This window comes from Vigna umbellata, chromosome 4 (assembly GCF_029865625.1).
Source record: "Vigna umbellata cultivar VRB3 chromosome 4, Vumbellata_1.0, whole genome shotgun sequence".
Taxonomy (NCBI): Eukaryota; Viridiplantae; Streptophyta; class Magnoliopsida; order Fabales; family Fabaceae; genus Vigna; species Vigna umbellata.
This window is the reverse complement of record NC_142168.1, coordinates 21,725,428-21,740,245: the sequence shown is the minus strand read 5'-3', so window position 1 is coordinate 21,740,245 and position 14,818 is coordinate 21,725,428. Positions and strand designations below refer to the sequence as shown.

At 38.4% G+C, this 14,818-nt stretch overlaps 1 protein-coding gene across 1 annotated transcript; it reads right to left on the bottom strand.

Annotated features, from left to right (window-relative positions):
• Positions 1-10,427: 10,427 nt before the first annotated feature.
• LOC124834757 (uncharacterized) lies at positions 10,428-11,891 on the bottom strand. Its single transcript, XM_088112701.1, has 2 exons — positions 10,844-11,891; positions 10,428-10,726 (listed from the first exon to the last, which is right to left on the bottom strand). Exons 1-2 carry the CDS (start codon positions 11,889-11,891, stop codon positions 10,428-10,430), a joined length of 1,347 nt encoding a protein of 448 aa, XP_087968827.1.
• Positions 11,892-14,818: the final 2,927 nt, after the last annotated feature.

Here is a 14,818-nt window from a genome sequence, read left to right as displayed (position 1 = left end):
GCTAAGACGACTGTGATGTCCTTCCTCAAGAATAATCCTCTTCAGCTCGCCATCATTCGGAACGCACGTCCTATCCATGTAGCGTAGAAGACCGTCTGTTCTGGTGTTGAAATGTTTAGCTTGATCTGTACCGAGCGCGCTTAAGATCTTCACCAACTCTTTATCCTCTCGCTGCTTCATTTGATCCGGTCAACAAGGACACTGGATATCTTAAGGTTACAACACCTGATACCGTTCGTTCCTAAGTCGAACGTCAACCTTAGATCTCTAAAACTTTCCACCAAACTCAATTCTCGGACCATCATGGACGAGACATGAACGACCTTTCTGCTTAAAGTGTCCGCTACAACGTTCGCTTTTCCAGGATGGTAGAGTAGTTCGAAGTCATAGTCTTTCAAGAACTCTAACCAACGCCTTTGTCTCATGTTTAATTCCTTCTGGTCAAAATGGTACTTGAGGCTCTTGTGATCACTGAACACTTGGAATGTCGATCCATACAAGTAGTGCCTCCAAATCTTCAACGCGAAGACGACCACTGCTAATTCCAGGTCGTGCGTTGGATAGTTCTTCTCGTGAACTTTCAATTGTCGAGAAGCGTACGCTACCGCCCGCTTCTCTTGCATGAGCATGCAACCCAAACCCTGATGAGAAGCGTCGCAATATACTTCGAACGGTTTGGACGTGTCAGGAATGACCAACACTGGGGCGCTTGTTAACTTCTCCTTCAAAGCTTGGAAACTCGCTTCACACCGATCGGTCCAAGCGAACGGTTGATCCTTTCTGGTCAGTTGAGTCAGCGGAGCTACTATCTTGGAAAATCCTTCAATGAATCGTCTATAGTAACCTGCGAGTCCCACAAAACTGCGAATTTCGGTAACCGAGCGTGGACTCTCCCATTCTAATATCGCTTGTACTTTGGTCGGATCTACTGAGATTCCTTCAGCTGAAACCACGTGCCCCAAGAATTTCACTTCTTTCATCCAAAACTCGCATTTGGACAATTTAGCGTACAACTCTTTGTCTCTCAAAACTCCAAGTACCAGTCTCAAGTGCCCTTCATGTTCTTCACAGCTTTTGGAGTAGATAAGGATGTCATCAATGATCACCACCACGAACTTATCCAAATACGGTCTGAAAATGCGGTTCATGTAATCCATGAAAACAGCTGGGGCGTTCGTCACACCGAACGACATCACTACATACTCGTAGTGTCCGTAACGAGATCTAAATGTCGTCTTCTGAATGTCTTCTTCTTTGACTCGAATCTGGTGGTAACCTAATCTCAAATCTATCTTTGAAAATACGCTCGCACCATGTAACTGATCCAACAGGTCATCGATTCTAGGCAGGGGATATTTGTTCTTGATGGTCAGCTTATTCAATTGTCTATAATCAATGCAGAGCTGAGAGCTGCCATCTTTCTTCTTCACTAACAGTACAGGCGCTCCCCACGGTGATACTCTCGGTCGTATGAACTTTTTGTCCATTAAATCTTCAATTTGCTTCTTAAGTTCAGCCAACTCCGCTGGTGCCATTCGATATGGTTGAACAAAGATGGGTGCTGCAGTTGTCACCAGATCAATGGTAAACTCAACCTCACAAACGGGAGGTAGTCCGGGCACTTCCTCCGGAAAAACGTCTAGAAACTCGCTCACAACCAATTGTCTTCCACTGTGTTCGTTGTTGGACGATCGTTCCAAACTCACATCTCCAACTTCCTTGTCTTTGTGCGTCATTATCAAAAAGCTGTTACCAATAAGGAGTATTGGTAAATCTTGAAGAAATTTGTTTTGATGATGCTACAAGAAGTTTTAGTTGCAGAAGATATTAGAATTAGTTAAAAGCAATTTGTAGAAATTAAATGTAGTAGGAAATTCTTGTAAACCTTGTAAACTTGCATTTTTAACTACAATAATCGATTATGATTAAGCAATAATCGATTATCACAAGTCATACTTGAATAATCGATTATCACTTCATATAATCGATTATCACATTTTTGAAAACCTATAACGGACTTGAATAATCGATTATCACTTACAATAATCGATTATTCATGGCAGTTGGGAGCTGACCTTTGGCACTTAGTGTACTTGGCTATATATTTTGTTTTGGAGAAATTAGAAAGTAACATTTTTTGAACTGAGAAAGCTTAGAACACTGTGTGTCAGAGGAACGTTCTCAGAAAAGCTTTTTGTTCATTGTTCCCTTGCTTAGTCTTGTGAAAGGAGAGGCTCGCGTATCGTGTGTCGATAGTCAGAGCAGACTCTCTTCAAGTTAGCAAGGTGCTCTGCCTGGTCTTGTGAAAGGAGAAGCTTGTGTATCGTTGGTCGATTGCTGAAGCGGTTCTCCTCAAGTTGGTAGAGTGGTTCTTTCATTTTATTCTTGTTCATTATCTTGTAATCTGTTAAACAATTTTTTAGTGAAAAAGGTTAATCACTATTTATAGTGATTAACGACTGGACGTAGAATCTTTTGATTCGAACCAGGATAAAAACTCTGTGTTGATCTTCTTATTCCCTACACTCATTTTATTTTACGTATATCAACTTTGATTAATTTTCTGAAAGAAAATTATTTTTACTAAAAGGACCAAATTAAGTTTAATTGTGATCGAATACGCTTTCCACTCTCTGAGTTAATTCCGCTGCGCTATACTCTTCGAAAAATACCCCCTCCGATACCATCAATTGGTATCAGAGCTTGCTTTGATAGTTTTTCAAAATTTGCGAAAATGGCTGGTCACAATCAAAACCATGTATATGCTGAGGGTGCTTCTATTAACAGACCTCCATTGTTTACTGGTGATAACTATGCTTTTTGGAAAGTTAGAATGGAGATTTTTATGGGGTCTGTTGATAGAGGTATTTGGGAAGCTGTACAAAATGGCCCTTATATTCCTATGAATACTGTTGATGGTGTAGAGACTGAAAAACCTTATTTTAATTGGACTGCTGAAGAAAATAGACGAGCTCAGTTTGATATTAAAGCTCGCAATATAATTTCATCTGCTGTTGTACTTGATGAATTTTATAGAATTTCAGTGTGTAAGACAGCACAGGAAATGTGGGAAGTCCTCAGAGTCACTCATGAAGGAACAGAGGACGTAAAGCGTGCTAGGAAGAACACTCTCATTCAGGAATATGAGATGTTCAGAATGCAACCTGGAGAAACGATCTCTGATGTTCAAAAACGATTCACTCATATTGTGAATCATTTAACAGGGTTGGGTAAGACTTTTGATACTGATGAACTTAATGTGAAAATTCTGAAATCTCTGGACAGGTCTTGGCAACCAAAGGTGACTGCCATCTCGGAATCTCAAAATCTTACTCAGATGTCAATGCCAATCTTGTTTGGAAAGCTCCGTGAGCATGAACTTGAGCTGAGGAGATTGACTGCTGAAGAGGATCAAGGCAAAAGGAAAACTCTAGCTTTCAAGTCTGAAATTTCTAAAGGAAAAAGCTCTAAGAGGATCGAAGAAGATGATTCTGATGATGAAGAAAATATGAGCTTGATGATAAAGAAATTTGCAAAGTTCATGAAAGCAAAGGGAAAGGACAAGTTTCACAAAGATAGGAAAGAAAGTCAAGAATCTCCATCAAACGTAAAGTGCTTTGGTTGTGGAGAAAGAGGGCACGTAAAATCTGAGTGTCCAAAAAGCAGGAAAAGTGAAGACAAGAAGGAGAGAAAATTTCAAAAGAAAAAGAAAGCATACATAGCTTGGGAGGATAATGCCTCTAGTTCAACAAGTTCAAGTGACACAGAAGAAGAAGCCAATATTTGTCTAATGGCTGAATCAGAAGATACTGGAAGCCAAGTAAGTGATTCCAGCTTTGAATCTAGTGAATTAGACTTGCAAAAGGCTTTCTATGAATTGTTGATTGAATCTGAAAAGCTTGATGCTGCACATAAAAAACTTAAGAAAGAGCACAATGAATTAAAATTGAATTATGAAAAGTTGCTTGATGATGAAGTTGTCTTAAGAAATAAAGTTAGTTCTTTAGAAACAAAATTATCTGATGCAAATGCTACTGTTGAACCTGTTGAATGTTTGTCTTGTAAGAATCATATGTTTGATATTGACATACTTGAAAACTTACTTGCAAAGGAAACCAAGACTAATTCACATGCTAAGACAAACTTTAAGAGAAGAAATGTTAAAAATAGAAATATGCATCAAATAAATAAGTCCAAAGTAAGAAGAACTCGTAGAGTTTAGGTTGAAAAAGGGACTTTTATTAAAAACAAAGTAATCAATGCTTGTTGTTTTTACTGTATGAAGCATGGACACACATCAAACAAATGCAACATTAAACATTTTGGTGTTCCAAATGGTAAATATGCATGGGTTAAAGTTGTAAAATGATTTATACTTGCATGAACTAACCTCAAGGACCCATAATTAGATTGGGGACCTAAAACTCTTGCTAATTTGTTTTGTAGGAATCTACTAAGTCAAAGAAGTCATTGTGGTATCTTGACAGTGGATGTTCAAGACACATGACCGGTGACAAGAAAAGATTCATTTCTTTTGAGAAGAAAAAGCAAGGATTTGTGACTTATGGGGATAACAACAAAGGTAGAATCAAGGGTACCGGAGACATTGGAGGAGGAAATACATTAACAATAAGAGATGTGCTATATGTTGAAGGCCTCAAGCATAACCTCTTAAGCATAAGTCAATTATGCGACAAAGGTCTTAAGGTAACTTTTGAAAGTGATAAATGCACTGTTTACTTTAAAGATTCTGCTGATATTGCTTTGCAAGGTGTTAGGCATAACAATATTTATTTGATTGATATTGAAAGTGCATCTAATCATAGTATAACATGCTTAGTTGCTAAAGAAGAAAATCCTTGGCTATGGCATAAAAGAGCTGCACATATTCATATGCAACATTTAAATAAATTGATTTCAAAAGATCTTGTGATTGGTTTGCCTAAACTGAAATTTGAGAAAGACAAATTATGCACTGCATGTCAAAAAGGTAAACAAACCAAATCTTCATTTTCATCCAAAAGCATGATTTCAACATCAAAACCTTTAGAACTTTTGCATATGGACTTATTTGGTCCATCTAGAATTAAAAGTTTTGGTGGAAATTACTATGCTCTTGTAATTGTTGATGATTACACAAGATTCACTTGGACTTTCTTTTTAACTCTGAAAAGTGAAGCTTTCAAAGCATTTAAAATTTTTGCTAAACGTATTCAAAATGAAAAAGATTTGAAAATCAAAACTTTGAGAAGTGATCATGGTGGAGAATTTGAAAATGAGTCATTTGATAAATTTTGTGAAGAATATGGCATAGCACATAACTTTTCTGCACCTAGAACTCCCCAACAAAATGGTGTTGTTGAAAGGAAAAATAGATCATTAGAAGAATTAGCTAGAACACTTATGAATGAATCTAATGTGCCAAAATACTTTTGGGCTGATGCAGTAAGTACTGCTTGTTATGTGTTAAATAGGATGCTTATTAGGCCAATTCTAAAATTAACTCCATATGAACTGTTGAATGGTAGAAAACCAAATATATCCCATTTGAAAATTTTTGGATGCAAATGCTTTGTATTAAATAATGGAAAAGATAATCTTGGAAAATTTGATGCAAAATCTGATGAAGCAATTTTTCTAGGATATTCTTTGACTAGCAAAGCTTATAGAATGTTCAATAGAAGAACACTAAAAATTGAAGAATCAGTACATGTTGTCTTTGATGAGATTGTAGACCTTGAGGTAAATCCTCTTGAGTCAAATAGACCCATTGCAGGTGATGAGGATTACTTAAAAGAAGCCCTTGAGGAGATGTATCTAAATGAAAATTATCCTCCGGAGCTTCAAGAAACACCACAAGTCGTTGATTCCAAAAGCTATCAACAACCAAGAGGACTATCTTTGGACAACATCATAGGAGATATATCAAAAGGGGTAACTACTAGAAATAATTTAAATAATTTTTGTCTAACTGTTGCTTTTGTGTCTCAGGTAGAACCTAAAAATATAAAGGAAGCTCTTCAAGATGACAAGTGGTGCATTGCTATGCAAGAAGAGCTAAATCAATTTGAAAGGAATGAAGTTTGGGAACTTATTCCAAAACAAGAAGAATTCCAAGTCATAGGAACAAAATGGGTATTCAGGAACAAGTTGGATGAGGATGGAAACATTACAAAGAATAAAGCAAGGCTAGTTGCTAAGGGATACTGTCAAGAGGAAGGTATAGATTATGATGAAACGTATGCACCGGTAGCCAGGTTAGAAGCAATTAGATTATTACTTGCATATGCATCTTTGATGAAATTTAAACTGTATCAAATGGATGTAAAAAGTGCTTTCTTGAATGGTTTTATAAAAGAAGAAGTGTATGTTAGTCAACCTCCTGGCTTTGAAGATTTTAAATTTCCTGATCATGTTTACAAATTGAAAAAGGCCCTTTATGGTCTTAAACAAGCACCTAGGTCTTGGTATGAAAGACTTAGTACTTTTTTAATTGAAAATGAATTTTCTAGAGGAAAGGTTGATTCAACCTTATTCATTAAGAAAGTAGGAAAACACATTTTAATCGTGCAAGTTTATGTAGATGATATCATTTTTGGGTCAACTGATGATTCTTTGTGTGAAGAGTTTGCAAAAATAATGCAAGGTGAATTTGAGATGTCTATGATGGGTGAGTTAAACTTTTTCTTAGGACTACAGATAAAACAAATGAATGGTGGAACATTCATCTCCCAAACTAAATACTGTAGAGAAATTCTTAAGAAATTTGGTATGGATAGCTGCAAAGAAGCTAGTACACCCATGGGTACTTCATGTTATTTAGATAAGGATGAAATTGGAAAAGGAGTGAATGAAACCATGTTTAGAGGCATGATAGGATCCTTGCTATACTTAACTGCTAGTAGACCAGATATTATGCAGAGTGTTTGTGTATGTGCTAGATACCAAGCCAATCCTAAAGAATCTCATTTGACTGTAGTTAAGAGAATTCTAAAATATCTTAAGGGAACTACTTCATTTGGACTTTGGTATCCCTCTGATGCCTCACCTAGTTTAATAGGATACTCTGATGCAGATTATGGTGGCTGTAAAATTGATAGAAAAAGTACTAGTGGAACCTGTCATTTCTTGGGATGTTCTTTAGTGTCATGGCACTCAAAGAAACAAGCATGTGTAGCTTTGTCTACCACCGAAGCTGAATATATTGCAGCTGGAAACTGTTGTGCCCAAATTTTGTGGATGAAACAACAATTGGAAGACTTTGATATCTTCCTTGACAAAATTCCTCTAAAATGTGATAATACCAGTGCGATAAATTTGACCAAGAACCCCATAATGCATTCAAGAACTAAGCATATAGAAATTAGGCATCATTTCTTAAGAGATCATATTCAAAAAGGGGATTGTCAAATTGAATATGTTGATACTTTACATCAATTAGCTGATATCTTTACCAAGGCTCTACCTAAAGATAGATTTTTTGAGCTTAGAAGAGAGTTAGGAGTGTTAGACATATCTTAGAATCAAAATCTATGCGAATTTTTGCATTTTTCGTAAACTTAACGCTTCATAATCGATTATCACTAAGTTATAATCGATTATTCATGCATCAAATTCAATTCTGGAAAATCTTGAGCAGATAATCGATTATCATTATGCATAATCGATTATCATGCAATTCTGGGCAGTAATTATTGAACTGATAATCGATTATCACGAGCCATAATCGATTATCACGCTGACAGTTTCAAAAATAGAGCCGTTGGAGCATCCCATAACGGCTATAAACGACCATAAACGGCTAGTTTGTCCATTTTTCTTATAAATAGCCCCCATAATCGATTATTAGACACTCCTTTGCACCCAAATACTGCTGAAATCAAATCTAGAGCTCAAATCTTCTTCATTTCCCTTCACCTTCTCAAAATCTCATTTTCCCATTCTTCCTCCATGGCTGACTCAAGAAGGCACCGTCGCAGAACAGCTGGAGCCTCCTCTTCTTCTCAACCACGTCTTGCAAACATAGATGGATGGATTTCAGATCAAGGGAAACACGCAGACTTTGTTAATTCTTGGCAAGAAAGGAAGATCATGGCGGTAAAGTTTATTCGTCTTGACTTTTTCCGCTTCTATGGCTTTCAATTTCCAAACACTTTTGTTGAGCAGGGGTTAACGCATCTGTTAGAACAAAAAGGTTGCATTTATCCTGATCTGATAAGAGTCTTCTACTTCAACATGCGCTATCGAGATGGGATCATATCTACTAAGGTCAAGGGAGTACGCATCATTTTAGATGATGACATATGGACCAATGTTGCTCAACTTCCCATCTGGGATGATGCTGTCAAAGTCCACTTAGGACTTGAAGATTTTAACAGGATGATGACTTTTCAATCCTTCCTACGTCATCTTGAACGAAAAACAAATAGAAGGCAATTACTGGTTGGAGGTTTTAAAGTTGAAGAAAGGATGATCCACTACTTGATTGTCTGGATTTTATGTCCTAGAGCAACCAACCATGCTCAATGCTCTGAGCAGGATTTACTTCTATTGTACGGGATTCTAAATCACATACACATCGACTGGCCTGCTCTCATTGCTGACACAATGGTAAAAGCCAAGAAATCCCATTCATATCAACTTCCCTATGCTCTTCTTATCTCTAGGATTTTAGAATTCAAAGGTGTACCTGTTGAAGGAGAACTAGTTCAAAATATTGAAGCTGTGGGATCAGAAATTGGAGATACAACCTTTCGTCAAATGGGATTCATTACTAGAGGAAGAGTCCTTATTCACAAAGATGATGATCATCCTGATGTAGATGAAGATGATGACATGGACACTCATATGGCTGACCCAGTAAGTGCTGCTGCTCCGTCTGATGCTGGACCATCCAACATACCCTCCTCTTCCTCAACTTCTATGGAAGAACATTTTGCAAGGTTATCTAAACAATTGGAGGATATGAGTCTTGCACAAAAGACTCACTTTGAGGAGATTTATGAGTGGCAACGATCTGTTGATGAGTACATGGTTGATCAATTTCTTGATCTTGATGTTCGTCTATCTAACATCGAGAATCATCTCAACATTCAACCTCCCGAGAGATCTCCTAGTCCTGAGTTTTAGATATAGGTTCTATGTTAGACTGTTTTGTTGTTTACTTGCCATTTCATCTATGTTATAATTCTGTTTGTTATGTGTCTTCTTATAATGTAATCTTTATTTTCAATAAATAAAATGATCTCTTGAGTATATGCATACTTTGTTTATTTGAGGGGGACATCATATTTAGGGGGAGCCTTTAACATCCGATCTTTTTGCTTCTGATCAAAAAGGGGGAGAAGAATAATACAAGGGGAGAAGTATAAATTATTACAGGTATTGCTAACCTTGTTGTTGTTTGTTAGCTTGTATGTTTTGCAGGTAAGCCAAACTTGCTTTTAAAATTGAATTTTTGATCATCATCAAAAAGGGGGAGATTGTTACCAATAAGGAGTATTGGTAAATCTTGAAGAAATTTGTTTTGATGATGCTACAAGAAGTTTTAGTTGCAGAAGATATTAGAATTAGTTAAAAGCAATTTGTAGAAATTAAATGTAGTAGGAAATTCTTGTAAACCTTGTAAACTTGCATTTTTAACTACAATAATCGATTATGATTAAGCAATAATCGATTATCACAAGTCATACTTGAATAATCGATTATCACTTCGTATAATCGATTATCACATTTTTGAAAACCTATAACGGACTTGAATAATCGATTATCACTTACAATAATCGATTATTCATGGCAGTTGGGAGCTGACCTTTGGCACTCAGTGTACTTGGCTATATATTTTGTTTTGGAGAAATTAGAAAGTAACATTTTTTGAACTGAGAAAGCTTAGAACACTGTGTGTCAGAGGAACGTTCTCAGAAAAGCTTTTTGTTCATTGTTCCCTTGCTTAGTCTTGTGAAAGGAGAGGCTCGCGTATCGTGTGTCGATAGTCGGAGCAGACTCTCTTCAAGTTAGCAAGGTGCTCTGCCTGGTCTTGTGAAAGGAGAAGCTTGTGTATCGTTGGTCGATTGCTGAAGCGGTTCTCCTCAAGTTGGTTGAGTGGTTCTTTTCATTTTATTCTTGTTCATTATCTTGTAATCTGTTAAACAATTTTTTAGTGAAAAAGGTTAATCACTATTTATAGTGATTAACGATTGGACGTAGAATCTTTTGATTCGAACCAGGATAAAAACTCTGTGTTGATCTTCTTATTCCCTACACTCATTTTATTTTACGTATATCAAATGTTTGATTAATTTTCTGAAAGAAAATTATTTTTACTAAAAGGACCAAATTAAGTTTAATTGTGATCGAATACGCTTTCCGCTCTCTGAGTGTTAATTCCGCTGCGCTATACTCTTCGAAAAATACCCCCTCCGATACCATCAAAAGCAGCTAGCGCCCTCCATGATATCTTCTTTCAACTGACCAGGCGTCACACTCAAGTCTTCTTCATCTTCTTCAGGAAAAATTAATTCCTTAGCACCATAGTCTATGAGAATGTGATTGGTAGTTAGCCAATCCATTCCCAAAATCACTTCTAACTCCTTGAGAGGCAAACATATGAGGTTCACCTTATATCTACGCCCTTCTATCTCAATAGGACATCTCACACACATAGTAGACGTCCTAACCTCACCGGCTGCTAGGGTTGACACCACCAAGTCAAACTGCATTTCACTCTCTGCTAATCCCAATTTCTCAACACACGCCTTCGAGATGAAGGAGTGTGTTGCCCCCGAGTCATACAACACACAACAAGATTTTCCATAAACTAAGCAGATACCGGTGATGAGCGTACCTGAACTTGCTGCTTCCGCTCCCGTAATTGCATACACACGTCCAACAGCTTGGGCTCGACCACCTCTCCCTTGTTGGGTCCTTCCAGTGTTCGGTGGCCTCATAACAGCACGTCCGCCCATATTGCATTCGTTCTCCAGATGGTCGTTTCTTCTACACCGAGTGCAATATTTTCCTCCACCCAACTGAGGGCATACGGATTTAAAATGAGGTCCCCCACATTGAAAACATCTGACCGTCCCCTGTTGTCCTGATTGTCCAGCAACCACCAAAGCTTGAGAACCACTAGACTGAGCTGGACGAGCGTACGGTGTCCTATTCCGATTCAGGTTCGCCCTTGATAGAATTGGTCCTCTGGTTGCTTGTTGCTTCTTCTGTCGTTCTGCCTCAGCCATATTTTTCTCCAATACTTTGGCCCTCTCAACCATTGTAGGAAATGACGGAATACATAAGCTGGAAATTAACACCTTCAAATCACTCCTCAGCCCATTTTCAAACTTTCTACACTGCCACTCCTCACTGGTCTCCATGGTATTGAAACGAACCAAGTGCTTGAACTTGTTAGTATACTCAGAAACAGACATTCCCCCTTGTACCAAGTGTAAAAACTCCACCTCCTTGGCAAAACGAACACTGTCTGGAAAATACTCTTCATAGAATTTGTTTCTGAATACTTCCCAAGTAATAGGACTGTGAGCATCCGTCAATATAGCCCTCACGCTCGCCCACCAGTGGCTCGCTTCTCCAGTCAGAAGATATTCTGTGAAAGCCAAACGATTTTCATCTGGGCACCTCTTCGCATTATAAATCCTGTCCATGTCACGCAGCCATTGATCTGCTTCATCAGGAAGACATTTCCCATCGAACTTGGCGGGGCGATGCTGAAGGAAATTCTCCAAGCTCCACTCAGCAGGTTGGGTAGTGTTAGAAGAGGACGCTCCTGGTGTGCCTCTGGTGGCGGCAATGATCTCCATCAATTGCCTCTGCGTCGATTCAGAATTTGCGTGAGCGGCCTCCAGACTCTGTAGGACAGCTGCGTTCTGCTCCATTAGTATAGTGTTCTGTCGTTGCAGCCTCTCAATCACTGTTTCCAACAATCTAGTGTTGTTGGGTGCATCATGTTCATTGGGCTGTGGTGGAGGAGGAAGTCTAGGTGCCATTTGTTCTCTGGAAATAGAGAAAAATGAGCGTTAGTCATGTTCAAAGAGTTGAAGGAATAACTCATTAAACACACATTAAGCACACAGCAAAATATAGTGCACTCATAACCTACAGTGTCCTTAAGAGAACAAAACTGCTCTGATACCACTAATGTGACATCCCAAAAATACAATAATAAACCATATAATTGAAAAATCACTTAAATAATAATTCAGCACAGTTTTTTTTTTACTAAAAAGAGCGAACGCTCAAGGACGAACGTCCTTGAGTACAGTTTTACAACAATAAGGACGAACGCTCAAAGCCGCACGTCCACAATTACAAACTAAAAACCGTAACATAATGATAACTTGACCGAACGGTTTACAAAGGAAATACCGATCGGTCGAATTTAGATAAAATAAAAGATAAGATGGTCGAACGACCACTACAACCAACATCTATAAGTACTGGCCGAACGTACTACTGTTCGGTCTTCACTTCAACGTCCACCAGATTCGCTTCGTTCAGCGCCTCTTCCAAACGACGTCTCCTTCTGCTCACATCCACAGGGATGATCATTGCAATGACAAGACGGACGTACAAAACGAGACGACACAAGGAAAAACGCAGGGTAGGCTTATGTAATTTAATTCATGCATTCACATACAATTTCATGTAAACAGTTCATCATACAAGCATAATTCAACGTACGTAACATAACAGTTCATCATGCATTCACATAGTCATTTTCATCATTACTTTGAAGACCATCAAAAATCGAACGTTCTGTCCCCAATAAGACCGAGGACGAACGCTGTGTACGAGACCAAAAGACGCACGTTCAGATAAATGTACTAGACGCATGACTAACGTTGGGGAATAACCAAGTAATGTCCTGCTTCATTGGTCGAACGCTATTTACATCAAGGAAATAAAATTCTCAAGACTTCCAGGAAACGTTTTTTATAAAAATTCTCATACTGAAACCCACTGCCAGTCAATGACCGAACGTGGTAATCCGAAGTTGGACGTACGCTATTTCAATAAGACTAATTTTATGAGACTGAGAACGAACGCTCAGTTTGAGACCGAGCACCAATTTGGACGAGCGCTAAATTTAAGGCCGAGCACTATTCATACGAGCGCTTGGTATAAGACCGAGCACTATTCAGTAAGAGCGGTCGGTTTAAGACCGAGCACTATTCAGTACGAGCGCTTGGTTTAAGACCGAGCACCAATTAGAGCGAACGCTGGGTATAAGACCGAGCGCCAATCATCTTAAAATAACGAATACTGAGGAAATATTTACGAACGGTAAAATGTACTAAAAGAATAGTATTTATCACAGAAAACCCCAATACAACTGTGCTTGGCCGAACGCTCAAGCATAGTATTTTAACACGAGGACGCTCGTCCTCAACCAGGGTTCTACTCGAAAAAGGGAATCAACATTTCAACTATATTACAAGGAACAAACCGAACGGTCAATGACCGTTCAGTGACGAACGTACAACAAGTTCTTATGTTCATATTCTAGTTCATTTCTTATCATACATATTCATAGATTTCATTTGTTCATATCAAAATCAACTTCCACGGTTCACACGATCCATAACATGCAAATTCATATATTTCATTTCACCAAGATTAACGAACGTTCATGCCATTTAATCACATCAAATATCATGCATTTTACTCATGCAGTCAAATACGATCGTTCATACAAACACATCATACAGAATTAAATTAAATAAGCTTCCCTTACCTCTTAGATGACCGAACGTTCTCAAACGCATACACAATTTCTCCACCACTGACTCTGCCAGTCAACGCTCGTTAAATCTATCTACAACGAGTGACACCCAACACTATCAGATCTACTCATTTTTAAGAATGGTGAATAACGTACGCACTCAGGACTTGCTTGGAAAACGAACGACAGTATGAGAGGAAAGACTTACCAGTTCAGCTTCACCAACCGAACGGTTCCTCTGGAAGCCAATGACGCTGAGCATCCTTCAACGGTGCTGGAATACTGGTCGGAGGATATTAACGGGGGTTTACTTAGAGAGAAGGTGCGGAGAATGTAGAGAGAAGGAGAGAAAGAATTCTCAGAAATGAAACAGAGAGGTGCGTGTAGAGGGAGTGGAGAATAAGTTCAGAATCTCAGATTGTTTCCACTCCCGTCCAGCGCACGTCCAGTCTGGCAGCCACCTTCCCAATCTGACAGCGCACGTCCCCACTCTGCCAGCGCACTCCACTACGCTCCTGTCGGCCATGCCGGACGGTCGTCCACTCTGAGCCGGACACGTGTAATCCACTATCGTCGGATGCACGTTCACACCCTGGCATCCGACAGGCGCTGCTGTCTCCACGTACGCGGCTGAGGTGGCTCGTTCTGCGATCGCCACGTGGACTCCACTAGCGCACGTTTTTTTTTTAAGTCCTGACAACCATCATAGACTAATGTTCGTCTCATATGGTTTCTGTAACTAATTTTCCTTTGACTAGGCAAAATAACTGGTCTTGTATAGCATGTTTGGCCGAGATTAATGTTGAAAATAATTATTGATTAAAACTTTTTTAAATGAAATAGAAGAATTAGCTTTTAAAATAAATAGAATTTCCACAAGGAGTAATTTTGAAATATTAATAACACTGATAGAGAGAGGATTAATTTTGAAGTATTGATAGCATTGAAAAAAAACAGTTGTGTGGTAGAGAAGTAGAGAAGAGAGAAAAAAAAAGTTAGCTTTTAAAATAAACAGAATTTCCACAAGGAGTAATTTTGAAATATTAATAACACTGACAGAGAGAGGATTGATTTTGAAGT